The sequence below is a fragment of the Leopardus geoffroyi genome, chromosome C1 (assembly GCF_018350155.1).
Source record: "Leopardus geoffroyi isolate Oge1 chromosome C1, O.geoffroyi_Oge1_pat1.0, whole genome shotgun sequence".
NCBI lineage: Eukaryota > Metazoa > Chordata > Mammalia > Carnivora > Felidae > Leopardus > Leopardus geoffroyi.
Window position 1 is genome coordinate 182,888,282 of NC_059328.1, and position 19,917 is coordinate 182,908,198.

At 39.7% G+C, this 19,917-nt stretch overlaps 1 protein-coding gene across 6 annotated transcripts in view; it reads right to left on the reverse strand.

Annotated features, from left to right (window-relative positions):
* The window catches only part of HECW2 (HECT, C2 and WW domain containing E3 ubiquitin protein ligase 2), a 375,863-nt gene that overhangs the window by 103,358 nt on the left and 252,588 nt on the right, over nt 1-19,917 (reverse strand). For all 6 annotated transcript variants that reach the window (XM_045480587.1, XM_045480583.1, XM_045480586.1 and 3 more), the window contains 3 exons: nt 12,817-12,967; nt 12,043-12,146; nt 11,189-11,313 (listed from right to left, as the gene is read on the reverse strand). In XM_045480587.1, the coding sequence (XP_045336543.1) occupies nt 11,189-11,313; nt 12,043-12,146; nt 12,817-12,967 (380 nt within the window). The remainder of the gene's footprint in view (nt 1-11,188; nt 11,314-12,042; nt 12,147-12,816; nt 12,968-19,917) is intronic.

Below are 19,917 nucleotides of genomic sequence, written 5' to 3' on the forward strand. Positions count from 1 at the left end.
CTTAAACTACATAAAATAACTTTTATATAGTTTTTCTGATTGACTCACCATCATGATATAATTTTTACTAAAATATTTTTTTTCCTATCAAAACAAATGGAAGAAAGGAAGGAAGAGAGGGAGGGAAGAAAGGGAGGGAAGGAAGGAGGGAGTGAAGGAGGGAGGAAGGAAGGAAGGAAGGAAGGAAGGAAGGAAGGAAGGAAGGAAGGAAAGAAGGGAGGAAAGAAGGAAAGATGGAAGGCAGGGACAGAGGGAGAGGGACCACATTGAACCATCCTCAAATATTAGTGCACTAACTCCTTGGTACACCTGAGTATAAAATACTTTGAGGTTGTATTTCAACCTGATAATCTAAATGAGAGGAGGCTTTGATGGCTGTGAGAAATTGTGAGGCTCAGAGCACAGAACACTGCCAACGCAGGCAAGTCTACACAGAGGCTCTGGGCAATTAGAGAGCATGAGAGAATAAGAAAGTGATACCATGAAAGCAGAGAAGGAGACTAATAAAAGAAGTTGGAGGTTGTCAGAGACAAACATTAGCTAACTAATAGTTTAGCCCGTGGCTGACCCTGTCTTGGGTGTTTTATGCACAATCAGCAAGGCATCTGTTTTCTGCATTTGGCTTCTTGCCACAGATGTATTTTCACGGAAGCCAATGCAAGCTTAGAGGCCTGAGACCTTACTAGCTTGAGTGGTGGTCGGCAATGAGCTTTCAAGTCATACATCCTAATCAGTCTCTTTGGGGACAAATTATTGTGGGATAATTCTGCCAGATAAATCGTTACATTACCTGTTGTTCTAAATAGGTATATCTCTTGGTCCCCCTCATTTCTTCCTCCCCTCTCTAATGTAAGTAAATAGGCCACATCCCGACTCTATCTAGAGCACCAGACCTGCTCCTCATTCTGCTGAAGAAAAGGAGAACTTCATTAGGGCAAGAAGTAGCGATTAGGTGAAAGAACCTCCTTCCCAAGCTGGAAGTAATTCCGGGGGCTACACAGCTCTTTCGGTTCAGGAGTCTTATGGCTGATCGTATAATTAATTATGTGTTTTCATTTTCCTCCTCTCCTCTCAGTAAGACATACAATATAGGGCCAAGTTCAAGTGATCTGCCAAAAAAGCATCTATCAAAGTAAAATAAGTGCAAGAAAGATTTATTGGAAACTAGCAAACAATCTTTGGAACCATAGCTTTTTCAAGTCTGAATAACATGCACAAGACTGTAAGTGTCTATATAAAACCCTTAAGGCAAATAGGAACATCCCTCCATACTGCTACATTTTTATAAAGAAACTATACACACACACACACACACACACATACACACATATACATGTGTAAATTTATTTATATATGTATTTATGTATATACACATGTGACATATATTTATACACATGTTATGTGTGTTTATATGTTTATATACATGTTTATTATATTTTTAATACATATTTCATTTTTAACATATACACTATTTTTTAATATATAGTTATACATATATAAGTAAATATATTTCAGAAAGAATAATTATACTCCATTTTATACAGAATTACACTGAAGATTCTAGTCACAGCCCTGTCACTCATGGACAGAGACAAAGAAAATCATTTAATCTCTGCCTCAGAGATTACATCTTTGCTCAACTATAAAATGATTAATAATAACTACCTTGCTTTCTTCACAGGCATGTGAGATTCAAATTCAATGAAACAAAGGATGTAAAACTGCTTTGAAGAGGTAAAAAATCACTATAAAAATACAGAGTAGAAGTAACTAAAGGAATATATAAGGGATTATACCTATCATACGTATGTTATAACAGATGAATGATAGCAGTAAAATTGTTTTCTACTTTTGAGGTCTTTGAAGATCCTGGGCCAGCATCCCATTTTCTATTAACTAAAGAAGGTTTTCATAACCTTTCATTAATTATGTCATAAGCCCGGTGTTAAACCCCAAGGATACACACATGGGGATGAGCACAGCCCCATGATTCAAAAGGATGGTAAGGAACATTATAGGGAAAGGTGGGAGGAAGAGGTTCCCTGGAGGCAGAAAGGAGAGTTTGGAAATCGAAGGCCACAGTAGCAGTGAAAATACTGAAACACAGATAAAACTAGCAGAGCTAAGTATAAGAGGGGTCCCAAGACTTGAGAAACACCAAACAGGTGGGATTAGATTAAACGAGTTTAGTCTTCCTGGAAGTGGACAACAAGAAAGCTGTGGGTTAAGAGAAAAGAGGCATTTCATTCTCCCTCTGTGGTTCGGTGTTTCTGACTGAGTGAGGATCTTTCCGGTGTTTGGGTTGTTGTTTTGTTTTGGCCTTGTAGAAAAAGATGGTAATGTGTAGAATGCAAAGAACGATCTCGTCTGGGAAGCTGCTGCATGTGGAGTCACGAGTAGCAAGGCGAGTTGGCAACTGCTATAGATGAAGCCCCTTTACATGATCTCTAAAGGATGCACTGTTTTCTTTTCCTTTCATGTGATTTAAAAGGTCCTCTTCAATTATTGCTTCTCTATTCCAAAATTCCTTTCTTAACCTTATTCTTGGTTGCTTGTTTCCCGTGCAAGAAATGAACATCCAATGGCTGTGTGAATGATGAACTGAACTTATTTAGTGGAATTTTGTTAAAATAACATTCCTCAGAGCTTAATGTGTTTTGTTTAGTTAAGTGTGTTAAGGTATTAGAAGTGAAAAATATTGAGAGGGGTTGAGGGGAATGTTATTCCCATTTGGTGACAGAATAAGAACATTATATATAAATATTCATTTCTTATCAACCAACCACAATGCAAATAATAGTCAATCCTTTTTTCCTTTTTCTGGCAGGTTTCTTTCTTTAGTGTTATGGTGAACATATGTCTGGGATTACCTGGCCCAGTCTTGATTTCATCTAATTTGGTTCTTTTCAATAACACAGGCAAATACATTAACTCTAAATAAAATCTATCTTTCATATTTTGTAAATCCTTCATCAAGAATAGGTACTGTGAATCCACACTTGGAAAATATCATCACTGCATCTATAGCAAATGTCTCTCATATTCACAAGGGAACAGATGTGAGCATTCGTATACCTTATTCACTAAACGAGCTTTACTATGAATAAAATCAAGTAACATTGTTTCCGTAAGATGTATGCTGGGATATGGAAATAGTTCTCATACATAGTCTATGTTCACTTTAATCATAAAGGATCTTACATTGTTTTCATCTAGCTAAAGAGTAAAATGGAGGGAAAATTTAACTTATTCGGCAAAACTAACTGTAAACTATCAACTCATGTATTTTGCAATAGCAGGAATTCCTGACTTGTAAGAATATATTTATGTGTTTTTGAATATTTTTTTCTCCATTAACTACCAAGAAGTTTAATTTTTTTCAATGTTTATTATTAATTCTTGGGAGAGTTAGAGAGACAGAGAATGAGTGGGGAGGGGCAGAGAGAAAGGGAGACACAGAATCTGAAGCAGGCTCCAGGCTCCGAGCTGTCAGTACAGAGCCCGTGTGGGGCTCAAACTCGTGAACCATGAGACATGACCTGAGGCGGAGTCGGATGCTCAACCGACTGAGTCACCCAGGCGCCCCTAACTACCAAGAAGTTTAGATGGTAAAGTTAATGTATTTCTACAGCTTACTAAAAGGAGAATAATAATTTTTGGCATGTATGTTGGAAACATTATTCAGTTACATATAAGGAAACGTATTTACGTCTGACATTAATTAGACAAACACAGGCATGCCAACTATAAAAGACATGACGCTAATAACTAAATCTTGAGTTATCAGAGTCAGTTTATGAATACAATATTGGAAGAAATCTGATCACACCAGCAGAGGGCAGCAGTATATATCTTAAAGCAACCGCAATGCAAAATTTGAAAAAAAAAAAACAAAAAACAAAAAAACTTTGTTTCTAAAGTTTTCCTTTAGAGTTATGACAATCATATGTCTACTTAATTTCATTATTTTCAATAAAAATTAAGTAAGTTACTGCTACATGAAATCTATTTTCATGAGTATTTTTCAACATAAATTATCTTCAAATCCTAAAAAGAATACTCCTTTTGTATGTTGAGCATTTTCAACAATATAAACAAGGAAGCTACTGAAACAGTTATGGATAATAAACAATTCAAGCAAAAAAACACTAGATAATAAATCTTAAAATGAGGAAACCAAATAAAAGTTTGCTTTTAATTTCATCAAGTAATGCCCTTTTACAAAAAAATTTGTGTGACTTATTCCCATAAATTCATATGTTGAGATCATTAGTGAGATAAATCCTGCAACTTTAATTCCTGCCATATAAAAGTCAGGCAAATAAGACTTCCTAAACCCAACAGAATTTAAATCTTATAGAAATGCATAGACGCACAGCACAGATCATCTTTGTAACTAATAATAAAGACAGTTTAGGTTGGAGAAAAAGAAGTTTAAATGCTTTAGAGAGAGTACTTTAAAATCAAGACTGGCTTCCCAGTGTAAAAAGTTGAAACATGCCCAAGAAAGGGGAAAGACGATGAAAACATGAAGACAAAAGAAATTAAAAAAACTTTTAAGCTGCTGAGTATCTTCATGTTGTTAAAATACATGAGTTGTCAAAAGTCCAGATGCGTTACTGTTGTGACAAAAGCAGAGGGGTCATTTAACACAGTATGTTTTTATTCTAGGAATTCCCAAATTATAGGTCATAGACCAATTGCATCAGAATCACTTAAGGAACCTAAAAAACAAACAAGCAAACAAACAAATGCCTGAGGTCCAGTCCAGACCTAGTGAACCAGGATCTCCAAGGTTTGGGAACTAAGAATACGCATTTATTTATAGAACTTGACCAACTTTAAAAGCTATAGCCTTTTATCACAACCCAATAACTGTGAATCCAGCCTTTACTTGAAACACAGAAATGACGAGCAACTTGTACCCAAGAAGGCAGCCTATAAGTCAAGTTAGAACTTGGTGATTAGTGAGGTCATATTGGTAGCTTAAAATCAGCTACAGTGGGAGTATTAATATTACAAAAATCAGTAAATGCAAACCAGGCCTTGATATTATTTTGAGGGCTGCCTAGCTAGGTGCAGGCAAACGATGGACCCATAGGCTGGCTGGCTGTGTCTGCAAACAAATTTTTTTTGCAATATAGCCACAGCCATTTGTTTACATATTGTCCTTGGCCCAAAAGCCTTTCAGTTTTCATTTGTTTTTGCTTTTGTTTTTTGTTAAAGTGTGTTGCTTTTTTCTAGATGTAAGGTCCAGACTTAAGAAACTGATGGAGAAAGTAAAATGCTAATAATACAGATTAAACTTCACATTGTGCTGTTACACTGCAAGTAGCCCGCACACGTGCACACGCGTATACACACACACACACACACATACACACACACACACACACAAATGAAGAAATAGAAGTCCAGTATTCAAAAGCTATTATCTGGTTCAAAAAGAAGGTGCTACCGACCTCACTGACAAAGGAGTAGGAAGCTCTGCCTTGTGTCTCCCTTGCTTTACTGTTGTCCTAATGGTTAATGCAAATGAATATATTCATGTGGGAACTTGCCTGTGAACTACAATGGTAGGCTGGCTACGGATACAAGACTTCAGCAAAAAACAACAAAAGCATTTTGTGTATATTTTATCATTATTTTTAAATTGTGTGCTATACATCCTTCACTCAGTAAAATTTATAAGATACACACATACACACACACACACACACACACACACACTTTTTTCCTAGAGTCAGTTGTTGAACATTTACCAGCAAACTGCTGAACACTACCATCCAATCAATTGCTCTTTCTTGTAGGCTTTCCTTTTTCTTCTCCCCATAGTCTAATGTATTAGCAAGAATGTCTGCTCTCGTTCCAGAATATGTCCCATATTCATCCACTTGTCATCATATGTACTGCTACTGCACTAGTTCAAGCTCCTTCTATATGTCCCCATAGGGTCTTTTCACTTGTCTTTCTGATATCAGTCTTGCCCTCTAAAACCCATTCTTGGTAAAGCAGCTAGAAGGAACTTTCTTTTTTCTTTTCTTTTCTTTCTTTTTTTTTTTTACATTTATTCATTTTTGAGAGACAAAAAGAAACAGAGCATGAGCTATGGAAGGGGCAGAGAGAGAGGGACACACAGAATCCGAAGCAGGCTGCAGACTCTGAGCTGTCAGCACAGAGCCCAATGCAGGGCTTGAACCCATAAACCGCGAGATCATGACCTGAGCTGCAGTCGGACGCTTAACCGACTGAGCTACCTACACAACCCTGGAAGGACCTTTCAAACCCTGAAATTATGGGGCGCCTGGGTGGCGCAGTCGGTTAAGCGTCCGACTTCAGCCAGGTCATGATCTCGCGGTCCGTGAGTTCGAGCCCCGCGTCGGGCTCTGGGCTGATGGCTCAGAGCCTGGAGCCTGTTTCCGATTCTGTGTCTCCCTCTCTCTCTGCCCCTCCCCCCGTTCATGCTCTGTCTCTCTCTGTCCCAAAAATAAATAAACGTTGAAAAAAAAATTAAAAAAAAAAAAACCCTGAAATTATTCCCTACAGGAAATCGCTTTAGAATAAAATCCATTTAGAATAAAGTCCAAACTCTGCCAGATCATACTGAAGCCCTGCCCACCTCTCTGACCTTATTATATACCACATATATACCACTTCAAATTCTTTCAAGCCTTAGAGCCTTTCCTTTTCCTTGGCAAGGAAGGTTCTGTTGCCAGACCTTTACCCTCCTGGCTTCTTGACATTTTACAGTAGCTTCAATGTGGCTCCCTCAAAGAGGTCTTCCTTTCCACCCGATCTAAAGCAGTGCCTCCAGAAGCTCATCCCCAAGTACACCCGAGCCCAGTGTACTGTACCTCATGCCACACTGCATAACTCGAATGGCCTTTTCTTGTTCACTAGTTTGTTATTTATAATCTACTCTGTCTTGGTTAGTACTCTATTCCCAGTCCAGACTGCACCAGGCAAGTCACAGGCATTTAATACATACTGGTTGAGTGAATGCATAAAGGGCAAACAAATAAAGGAAAACTTGAGCTATCTGACTTCAAGTCTAAAGCTCTTCCCACCACAGCATGATACTGTCTTACAGTGTCAATTCTAAATGTGAGCCCATTCTTCCTTGTGTAAAAGCCCCTACCATCTCCTAAAATTGTCCCATACGTGAGTTTAGGTTCATGTAACCTGGCTTCTGCCTCCCTTGCCAGGTTCAAACCTGACTTTCAGTAGTATCCTATGCCCTTAACACACCAGCAATGCCAAACCGCTATACTTCTGTACTAGTTCTGGTACTTCCATAATGATTATCAACACTGCTCTACAACTCCAGGAACCTCTGCTTTGCAAATGCTGCTCCTTCTACCAAAAGTGCTCTGGCCCATCTCATTTCTAGGGTAAGTTCCTGTTCAGTTTTAAAAACATATCTCAAATGCAAACCCACTCATTATCCTTCCATGCGCCTTGCCCTGAGTGAATCACTCACTCTAGCAGGGAGCCTCCTGCAGCCTTCCACTATGGCACTCATAACTCTGCTCATTGCAGGGGGATGTGTTTCCAAGTATGGGACTCCTGGGTCCACAGCTTCTGTCATCTTTGTATCTCTAGGACTTGGTATAGTGCCCAACACGTAACAGGGAATCAACAAACTACTGCTAAATTGAATGCATGGTAAATCTAATCCCTCTTGCATGAAACCTGAGGACAGCTGGCATGCTATGCATTGCTCACCCCTGTCCCAAGTCCTCTTTGCTCCAAGCTAAACCTGTAAACCAGGAGGTAATAATCAGTGAACCAGACAGATGCTTACACTTGTAAAGCAAAGCTAACAAAATAAGACAGAAATACATTAACATCAGTATATATGAACACATTGATGACCTCACCCACCCCACCTCTGGACCATAGTTCTGGTGATCGAACTATGCCAACTTCTACCCAGCCCTGTAATCTCTGGTTTTCCTACGGTGTATAATCTGTTGTGTTAAATTCCATGTGTTCTTCTTCTTCCATTCCCTTAATGAGCATCCATGCCTACTTTCCTCTTATTGTTCACTAATTCTTTTCTACCTATTTTCCACCAAATCTTGCCTACTCTCTGCCTGTGGTTCCTCTCATGTTGGATGGTTCTTCTCTATTTCCTCACCTCCTAGTCCAGGCTCTTATCAACTCATGCCATAATGAAGGTATTACAGTTGACCCCTGAACAACTTGGGTCTGAACTATGTGAGTCCACTTAGATGTGGATTTTTTACAACACTCTTAAGATTTTTTAAATAGCATTTGCTGTTCTCTACCTTACTTTATTGGAAGAGTACAGTAAATAATATACATTTGAAATGTGTTATTAATGGACTGGTTTATTTTATCAGTAAGGCTTCTGGTCAAAAATAGCTATTAGTAAAGTTTTTGGGAAGTCAAAACACAGATTTTCAACTGTGTGTGGGGCTAACAACTCTAACCCCTGTGTTGTTCAAGGGTCAACTGGATATCCAGCTGGACTTCTGGATACTGTTTCCCTCATTCTAAATCACTCCATGTGCAGCTAGGAAAACCTTCCTCTAATTACTATCTTCCCTCAGCCCTCTGAGATGTGTGACATAATGCCCCTTTTCCCACCATGTTACACCTAAACACCTGGCAGAGATAAAGAGCTACATAGTCAAATTTAGAGCTATTTATTGCTACACTAGCACCATGATCCAAAATAATTAACAACTTGGCCAAACCAAAGACTTAAAAGTATTTCTGGCTTCTTCCCTTTTCTCATCTCTGACAACCAATTCCTCACCACATCATAGTGATTCTACCTTCAGAATGTTTTTCAAATCCATGCACTTCTCTCCAGTTCCATGCCAAGCCCAAGGCTCCAGTCATCATTGTCTTTTCCCTGGACCAGGAAAGAGCCTTCATTCTCATCATCCTGCTTTCACTCTTGTCTTTCAGAGTTACAGTTTCCACATTGGGCGTGTCAATTTAAGTGCATGATGGCTCCCCATGCTCTCAGAATGATCCACGATCTGGATCTTGCTAACTTTCTGACTTAGTATCACACTATTCCCCATTTCTATCATGACACAGCAGCCCTGTACAGTCTGCTCACTTTTCTGGTGTCCCTGCGCTCACTGCTTCAATTGCTTGAAATGAGCTTCCCCTGGCTTTTCCCATGACTGACGGTTTCTCATCTTTCAGCTCTTAACTCAAAACTAGTTCTTCTCAGAGGCATTTTGCAGCCATCTTCCTAAAGTTGCCCTTACTCTCTGTCCACCCTGGGGAAAGAACTTTACCTTATTCCCCAGCGTCTGCAGCACCTGCCATAATTTCTAGCATAGATCATGTTTTCAGTAATATTTATTGGATGAATGAAAGAATTCAGTATGCATATAAGACATATTTTTTACTTCCATCTTTGTTCATGCATATCTTCCACCTAGAAGGTCATTCTACACGATTTTTACCAACTAATATCCATTATTTATTCTGTGATACAAGATTCACGTCACAAAGAAATCCTTTCTAACCAACCAATTTCTAACCAAAATGCTTTCCTATTCACATTCTAATTTTTATTCTACACACACACACACACACACACACACACACACACACACACAGTTTTGGCTTAATTTATATAGTATTTTCAAACCCTTCTCTTTTTTCTAGAAATGTTTTAGACAAATATGCTGCATGACCAAAAAATAAGTGTGCAACATTTTCACTGTCACCCTATACACTCTAGTTTCTTCAGGAGGTCAATGCTTTTTTTTTTTAATTTTTTTAATGTTTATTTATTTTTGAGAGAGAGAGAGCGCACGTGTGCAAAGGAGGGGCAGAGAGAGAGGGAGACACAGAATCCGGAGCATTCCAGGCTCTAAGCTGTCAGCACAGAGCCCAACGCGGGGCTCAAACCCACAAACTGTGAGATTGTGACCTGAGCCGAAGTCGGACGCTTCACTGACTGAGCCACCCAGGCACCCCTAATGTTTTTTGAGCAAAATAAAAACTTTCTAATCCAGGTTTAACTCCAAAATAATTGTGGGCAGAATTAGAGAGACTGGTTGTCCTGAAAAATTAAACAAGGGGATGGTATGTACGTGAGGGGTTTCTTGGTTAAGGAATCAAGATCAGGAAAAGGGGTAATTTTGGTTAATACTCAGGGCTTGAAGAAATGAAAGCAAAGAAGCAAAGGAGGGAGTCATAGTGATTTCTCTCTATTTAGAACAATAACTAAAAGACTGAAGGACTAAAGTTTGTTTTTTTTTTTTTAATCTTCTGGTTAACAAAAGATTTATTCTTTTAGCTGATACTAACATTTTTAGGCCCATAGCAAAATCACAGAGGTAGGGTTTCTAAACAATAGACACATGAGTAAAAGGACAAAAATTTAAATCTATTTCATTCTAAACACATCACCATGCCTCCTCCTCTCAAAAATAAAACCCTGAACTTCCATGCAAACTTCTTATATCTTTAAAACATTCCTCTATGCATTGATTTATTTTTCAGATTACAGCAATGTATAAAGTTTATATTTTCTCTTTCAGAGAACATGTATCACAGTCTCAAAGACTGACCTGACCACTGCCTGCTATCAATGCACAGATATTTAGTCACATTTTTGCAGGCAAAATAAGGTGGTCATCAAGAGCATAGACTCTAGTGTTAGTATCGCTGGCATTTTAACCCCAGTGATACCACTTAGTAGGTGTATAACTTTAGGAATGTTTTTTTTTTCTTGTTTGGGTTTTTTTTTTAAGTATAGTTGACACACAATATTGCATTAATTTCAGGTGTGCAACACAGTGATTTAACCACTCTCTGTACTATGCTCACAAGTATAGCCATCATCTGTCACCATACAATGCTACTATAATACCATTGGCTGTATTTCCTATCTCTAGCTTTTATTCTCATGATTTATTCATCCCATAATGGAAGCCTGTATCTCGGGAATGTTATTTAACCTCTCTGGGCCTCAGTTTCTTTATCTGGAAAAATGAGAGTTTTATCAAACTCGTAGGTTTCTTTGGACCAAACGGGTTAAAACATAAATAGTGCTTAATACAGACCTTGGAACACACCTGGTGCTCAGCAAGCATTAGCTCTTGTCATTCTTACCATTATCACATATATGAGGATAATTTCCTTTGGCCAGTGACTTTTTCCATTACAAACTCTTAGGTTTGATACTCACAGGGTTAGAATGCAGCACGGTGAAGAACTCTGGGCTGATGAGGAACTTCACAGGGGGGGACTGTAACAGCAACGTGAGCCTGGATCTGGAGGTAGAGTGGGGCAGGACGTTCTCTCGTCGGAAATCTAGATGGGGCAGACCACAAAGGCTTTTAGGGAAACCTTTCCATGTACTGGAAACATACTTACTCCCTTCCATCTAAGTTTTAAAAGAACCAAAGGATGCCTATATCATTTGCTATTATTTTAATTCTCTGAATACTCTTTTCTTTGATGCAAATTCATAGATAAGACCTGACGAAAATAGAATTGAACATTTCTAGCCACTACTAACATTTTAATGCATCCTTAGATGTTCTAAGTGATCAGATTCAATCATTTTCCACTATCCCACAGATCCAGAGATTAAAGTCATTTATATTCTATTTGGTTTTGTGGTTCTTTTCTTAGCACTAACAAAAAGTCAAGGATTAGAAGAGGTCTCTGGTGAATTCTGCTATTTGCATTTGATTACCAGATCTTATTGAAGAACAAAAGTTCACTAAAAGGAAAATCTCATTTCTTGGAAATCCTTATTATTTGTTTTCTACTTTTGTGAGATTACAAACCAAACCAACCTAGGGGCACCTGTGTGGCTCAGTCAGTTAACTCTTGATTTTGGCTCAATTTATGATCTCACGGATTGTGGCATTGAACCCCAAGTAAGGCTCTGCACTGCCAGCATGGAGCCTGCTTGGGATTCTCTCCCTCTCTCTTTCTCTCTCTCTGCCCCTCCACTGCCCATGTTCTCTCTCTTTCAAAATAAATAAACAAACTTTAAAAACAAACAAACCAAACCAATCTAAAGGCTTTTACCTGCACTGGCTGGGTGAAAGTCAGCTTCTTCTCCTGCCCCATCAATAGCATTGGTATTTTCCTCAGGCCTCTCGTTAGTCATGGTTCTGCGAATACTCTGGTATCTGAAATCATGAGCCTACCATCACATCACGGCAGCCTCTGAAAGAAGGCTCAACCATTCCCCCAGAGCCCAGAAGGCATCACTATCTGCTCAGCCTCAGGTCTATCTCCCCAAACCTCCATTCCCTGACCTTCTGGGCCATCTGTTGTTTAAAAGTAAATTACAATGCATTGAATTTCTTCTGTCTGTTGTTTGTGGAACATTTTCCTAACAAAATAATAAAACTTAAAAAAAATTGTGGCCCTTAACCAAAGAAAACTAAATTCTTATATTGTTAAAGAACTTTTTACTTCATAGCAATTAGTTCTCAAAAAAAGAACAACATTTAAAAAGCTTAATAATAAAGATGCATGATGAATGGAGATTCTAGATATTTAGAAAGATATTTGGCTTCAGTTATATATGTATATGCTCTGTTTTGCTAAAAATTAATGCCTTGGGATGACTAAAAGCATCATCATTACTTTCTTTTCTAGTTTGCAAACAAGTGGTGTATGCATATAGTTATTATTTTTTTAACCAGGAGAAATTCAAGAAAGTCTCTAAATCAAGAGGTACCAGCTACATCTTAATGACAGGTCACCCAAAGATGAAAGAGAGGCAACCATGTTTTCACGTAAAAATAAGCCCAACCACCCACTAACAGTCATAGTGAAAACGTGCGTCCTCACCGCCGGTTCAGCTGCTCCATTTGCTGTATGGAGTTTGATCTTTGCAGCACCTGAGGGGCGGGAGGAGCTGTTGGTCGCTGCCACGTGGTGGTTCTGTTTACGTGATCCACGTAGAAGATCCTGCCGTGGCTGTCAATGCGTGCTTCCCAATCTATATGGCAGGAATGCACCAAGGCTGGTTAGAAGAGGACCTGAGGCCATTAACGTGGGTCATTAATTTCAGCACGTGTTTTCCCTGACATGCTATAAATTGGGGCTAATAACATATACCTCACTGTATAATCAGGCACTTCCCCCAGTCCACTTCATGATCTGTTGTGATTAGTTAGTAAACATACTGTGTGTGTGTGTGTGTGTGTATAATACCAACCCTTTAAAGAGTTTCTGAATGTAGAGAATCCTTCCAGATCTGCCCACAATGCTCATCTTCATGTATAACTGCCAGCATTTTAAAAACACAAGTAGGGGGCAGGCCCAGTTGGTTAAGCATCCAACTCTTGATTTTGGCTCAGCTCATGATCTCCCAGTCATGAGATCGTAGTGCTCTGTGCTGACAACATGGAGCCTGCTTGGGATTCTCTCTCTCCCTTTCTCTATACCCCTTCCCTGCTAGCACATTCATGCACTCTCTCCCTCTGTCTCTCTCTCTCAAAAATAAATAAATAAACCTTTAAAAAATAAGTAAAAATAAAAATACAAGTAGTCGGTCTACTGCAAAGACTTCAGGTATTTGCATCGAAATTGGTATTGATGATCATTTTCACCAAAAATGGATTTCCTTTTTTTTTTCCAGCGTAGATGAACGACTCATAGCTAGAACCTTCCAAGTGCATATTTACATAAAATTTTGGTACATGTAGTTTTCAAAAGAAAATAATGCTAGCCCAGGCATCAAATAGCATCATTACCTACAAGCTCCCATTTGCGTTTTCCCAAAGATGAATACATTTTCAGAGCAGGGTAATTACTTGCCTCCAACCTCAAATAAATACAATGTTTTAAAACATTATTTAATTTTCTGTTTAAGCAACCTCATTGATTGTGTTCATCTTTGTAAACAAATACATAAGTGCATGTTACCCAAAAACAGAGAAAGCAGAGCCAGACATACCTCCTCTGTGGCTCTCTAAAAGGCCATTCTATTAAAATACACAAAGCATGAGCTGATCTTTTCAAAAGGCACAAGTCTGAAATGGATTGTAGTTGGAAAGTGCGATTTTATATAGCAGTATGTGAAAAGAGCAGAAATCTATTCTTTAACCAGCAAAGTTCTTTACACATTTCCATTTCTGCGTAAAATATTTTTTGAAATTAATATGCAACTTTTTCCTTAGCAGCTCAATTATTTCAAAACTCCCCATGTCATCACATAGCTTATCAACAGATACCATGGGTCTAATCCTGGAGACTAGTAGGAAGGCATGCCTGCTCCTGAACTCCTACGGTATTTACTCTGGAGGTGAACAGAGCGAGGATTCCAACAAAGTTCTCAGGGTTGGAAAGACCTGAATGCCAGCACCAGACAATCACTGCGGGCTGCCTCAGTGGGAGGTGGAAAGATCTGTTCTTGTTGTTCCTAGCACGTGGTAATTTATAACAAATGGCAGGAGAAAGAAAAATTGCGCTGAGAAAAAGCACCAGAGAGACAAACAAATTCAGTGCCCACTCATGCTCCAAGGTAACGCAGACTCACAACGAACCAGCCGGCCAAATCTGAATTCTTTGGCCCCAGCTGCAATCCCATCAATAGGACATTTCAAAATGACCTCATGATCAGCCTGCCATAAGCTGACAAATGGTTACTACATTAGAGCCTTTTCAGGAATGATTTTCCAAAACCCTTTGATCTATTCCATTGTTTTGCTCTGCTCTTTGCATATTTCCCATCTCAAAGATCTTGAGAAGCAATTATGCCATCTCATTAGAGCCAGGGTAATTCAAGCACATATTCTATGCAAACCAAATGCACAAGAAAACAAATGGCCATTCCTTCTCCCAAAATTGTTTGCAGTTAGCTTCCAATTTTAAAAATGGAGAATCGGTCAACAAGGGATAAAAACAGAACAGAAACCAACTAAAGGAAGTAGAAAGAGAGGTGCTGCCAAACTCCCAAGATAAGCGTATAACTAAAATTTGGCTCTAAATTTTGGTTTTCTGGCAGTTCAGGCAGAAAAGAAAACATTGTTGCATACTTTCCATTTTCTGACTGAAGAAAGTAAAAAAAAAAATTATCTTCAAACATAGAACTTTTTCCTTGAGCAAACTAGACAAGAATTTACCCCACTGAACGTGGTCTCTATGAAGCCACATGGGCAGCACAGTGGAGGTGGGGTGGGGAATCTCCAAATATATTTATCACCATACCTTGCACGCAGCATGAAATGAATGGACGAGTAATTTAAAGAACATGAAACCATAACAAAGAATGGTTCTTGTGTTCGCTTTCCACAAAGTCCAGGAATAACCTTGATGTATTTCAACAAAGATATCTCTGTGTGCAATGAGAAGAATAAGAAAAAGAAGTCCAAAAATGTGCTTTCTAAGAACACGGGATGTTGGATGTATATTAAGACTATCCCTACTGGGGTGCCTGAGTGGCTTAGTCAGTGAAGCATCCAACTCTTGATTTTGGCTCTTGATCTCATGGGTTCATGAGACCAAGCCCCGCATCAGGCTCCTCACACTGACAGTGCAGAGACTGCTTGGGATTCTCTCTCTCTTCCTCTCTCTTCACCCTTCCTGCTCATGTTCTCTCTCTCAAAATAAATAAGTAAACTTAAAACATAAAAAAAAAAACCTAATTAATTAAAAAAGAAAGACTATCCCTACCAAATGTCATGTCTTTAATGTCTATTTTATTTTGAGAGAGAGAGAGAGAGAGAGAGCAGGGGAGGGGCAGAGAAAGAGGGGGATAGAGGATCCGAAGCAGGATCTATGCTGACAGCAGAGGGCCTGATACGGGGCTCGAACTCACAAACCACAAGACCATGACCTAAGCCGAAGTTGAACACTTAACCAACTGAGCCACCCAGGCACCCACAAATGTCATAACTTTAAATTGACGTTGTTACTTAAGTTCCCATAAAGAGTAATGTTGTCTTCCTGATTTCAAATGGACACTTGGCATTGGATTGAGAAAGGATGTTAGGTCTTTGACCTGTTCAGGAAGTACAAATCCATTCTTACCCAAGTGGTCAATACCCTACCATCGAGAAAAAGACAGTAGAAGGGCCTCCAGAAAGATGAGCTCTTTATCGTATCTATCAAAGGAGAGAGGTGGGTATGGTTATTTTACATCTTATAAATTTTTATATTGGACCTTGTTTGTTCTGGGTACAAGCAACCATATTAAGAACTCATTGCCCAACATCAAAGTTTTTTTTTCAGAGATCACGATAAAATCAGACAGGCAGGATTAGAAGACTGGGAACTTGGCATTTACTTCCTTGTCTTGCCACAATGTACAATGGGGTATATCATCAGTGTGCCATGAGCCTGAGAACAGTGTACCGAGATGTGTGTATATGTAGGGCACCAAATCGGGAAGAAGGCCTGGGGTTTCTGGCCATGGCTTTGTCACACTTTTGCTACGACACCTTCAACAACTCATTACACCTCTATGAACCACAGTTTCTTTACCTGAAAAATTAGAGGGCAGAATTATACATTGCTAAGGTCTCTTTCGGTTCTAAAATTATAAGAATCTTCAAAACGACACCCATTTTTCTACATTAGGTTCAGTAAGAACCTGTCAACATCTTATGTCTAGGCCAGAATTTGCAAACTAAACTCTAATTAATTTAGCCTTATAAAGCCAGGGGCTTTGAGATGCTGAGTGTTGGGGCTCCAGAACTATCTGCCAACACTATGTTAGCCATTGCAGCCCCCCGGTATTATCTGTTGTGCCTACTGGTCTTCCACATAAGACTTCATTTTCATAAAGAGCTTCAGTGAAAGAGTTTGAAAACTGTCATCTACAGAAATGTTTCTCAAAGTTTGGGACTCTGACAGCACGTGTCAGAATCACTTTGAGGACCAATATAAATGCAGAATCCCAGGACAAACCTCAGGTCTGTAAAACCAGACTATCTGAAGCTAGGACTCACTTATCTACATTTTTGAGAACCTTCCCAAGTGACTTCTAGACGCACTAAAATTTGAGGAACACGGACATAAATTTCTAAGAATTTAAAGCAGCTAATTTACCAGATAAACCCATGGAGCTCATGCTAAATTTCTAAGAGGTCATGAAGTACAGGCTTACAAGAAACTAAACTTCAGCCTAAATATTCTGAACTGGAATCCAGGAGTGAGTGGACTCACAGATGCCCTGTGCCCCCTTTAAATAGGTGCACAATAAGGGGAAGTCAGAGTTAGAAAGTGTGTCAAAGTATACCAAAGGCTACTGTCGCAGCATTAATCCCTCAGCAGGGCACCAGAGGGAGGTAGAACAAGGAAGGTCTTACACATTTTCAACTTTCATAATCAGCATATGTGGGAAGGGAGCAGGGGTCATCCCTTCGATCCCTCCTCATCTCAAAATGCTTCTTTCTCAGTCCCTTCACACTAGACCTTGGCCCCCAGTGGACTGTCTGTCCAGCTGGCAATGAGGTGAAGAAACGAACACATCTCAGAGAGCACTGAGATCGACAAGAAGATCAATGACTAGATAGAATGACATTTCAGGGGACTCGTGAGCCACAAGAACCAAGGGGGTGAGAGAATCATGAGTAGGGCTGGAATTAGTTGTAACTGGGTTTAGAAAGATGAAGAACCCGAGGGGCTCAGTCAGTTAAGCATCCGACTCTTGATGTAGGCTCAGGTCATGATCTCACGGTGTGTGGGTTCGAACCCGGCATTGGGTTCTGCGCTGATAGCATGGAGCCTGCTTGGGAATCTCTCTTCCTCTCTCTGCCCCCTTCCCCACTCATGGTTGTGCTCTCTCTCAAAATAAATAAATAAACATTAAAAACAAGAAAGAAAGATGAAGAACCTGAACATTGTGAAATAAATGTATAAACCAACTATAAGAAATTATAACAACCACAGTATCTCCACCAAATGATGGGATAATGAGGTTATAACGAACTAAAGGTACTTCTGAGGAAAAAATTAAGCTTTGCGATAGATGTTGGACAACATCGTTTAAAAGATTAGTTTTTCCTTATTTTGACACTCAAGGAGGTAACCGTTTGTACCAAGTACAAAAGCGAGTTAACTTCTCGGTGACTTGAGGGTCAGCATGGTAGGTTCACTTCCCCTTCAGGAGTGGGGGTCAGTAATCGGAAGGGGGCACAAAGAGACTTCTGGGTGCCAGTGACATGGCATCCAGTGCACACATGCCCTCAGTTTGGGAGAATTCAGCAGGGAGAATGTGCTCTTTTCTGTGTGTACACTATGTTTAAACAAAAAGTTTTTAAAAATCTCTCAAACAAATGCATATGGTGGGCCTTAATATGGTGGGTCAATTTTTAAAGAAAGTAGCTTTTAGATTAAAAGCATCAATTCTTGGGGTGCCTGGGTGGCTCAGTCGGTTAAGTGTCCAACTTCAGCTCAGGTCATGATCTCACAGTTCGTGAGTTCGAGCCCCGTGTCGGGCCCTGTGCTGCCAGCTTAGAGCCTGCAGCCTGCTTCAGATTCTGTGTCTTCCTCTCTCTCTGCTCCTCCCCCGCTCATGTTCTGTCTCTGTCTCCTTCCAAAATAAATTAAAACATCAAGAAAAAAAAATTTTTTTTAATAAAAAAAAGCATCAATTCTCCTCTCATAAAACTAACTTTTAAGCTTTAGAAAATAAGAGCTCCTAGCCTTGAACATAGTAGAAAGTGAGATTAATTATACCTTTCAGAGTCACTGCCGTCTTTTTAAACCTTCATGTCAAAGGATGCTTTAATAATGAAAGTGCACAACCACAAAGAATGATAAACATTCTCCTGCGTTCTTCCAGACCTGCCCATTGGAAGCCACCGCCTAAATAATACACTAATCCTAACAACATGGCAATAATCCTGGGATCCTACAAGAGTCTGATAATCCAGACTGTTCATCTTGTATCTAATCCTATTCCTACCCTTTTAGAGGGAAAACACTTACTTGATAGTTCTTTATTGTCCCTGGTGCAGCAAGGGATTAAGTGACAATTATATTGGCCCCAGGAGGAGAAATAAAATCGTTTTTCAGAAGGGGCTAAGGGAGCCATTCTTTTTTCTTTCCGCTTATGTTAATGCTAAAATGACCAAGATTTGTCTTGCTGATGATGTTCTGGTGGGCTTCAGCCTGAACTGCCTCCAGCTGCCAGCACCATCAATCACCTCAGAAGAAGATAAGCACATTCTTAAAGTGCTCAGTGCATATTCAGATTTAAGCCAAAGGCTCTCCGTACTGCCAAGCTGCCCTTAGGACGCTGTGGGGGCGGGAGGAGGCAGTTCTTAGGACGTTGTAGGGACCATTAGACCATCTGTCAGTCAGAGGTTAGAGTTACCCAGTCCACAAGGTCCTATCGCAGGATCCACGGCCTAAAGCAAGGGTAAGGCTGTGAAAACAACTGGTCGAATATCTTTACAGCTGTGCAGTCTTTGTCAGTCCAAGACGAGTTCCCCGATCCTGAGACAGGAGGAGTAAGACTGGAAGAAGCAGCAGAAAAGCCAGGAGAACCGCCATCCATAAGAAGAGCTCAAAGAGATGTTCAGAGACTAAGTTATAACACTGATGCGTAGACCACCACGTGATCAGCTGTAACAGGGAAGCAGTACGGCAAGGGACACCACTGAATCCCCCTAGCTGAGTTTGTAAATCTTCAGAGAGAAGCACAAGTTTGCTGGGTGGTTTCCTCGCCCTATGGTAATACGTAAGTATTTTTAAGGTGAAAGTAAGCTCAAGTAACAAAAACAAATAGGAAAATAAAAAATCAATAATGGGGGTGAGGGGGGTATCAAAGTCTAAGACACAATGTGTCAGTAGCCGGCCCTACCTGGCTGGGGAGAAGAAAAAGTGCTTCTGAGTCTGATACAGATGCTTAACAGAGCAAACCTGTCTGGGCTATGCTCATATGGTCACTACAACCGCTTTTCTTACACTTCAGGGGCTCCTAGGTAAGAGTCCTGC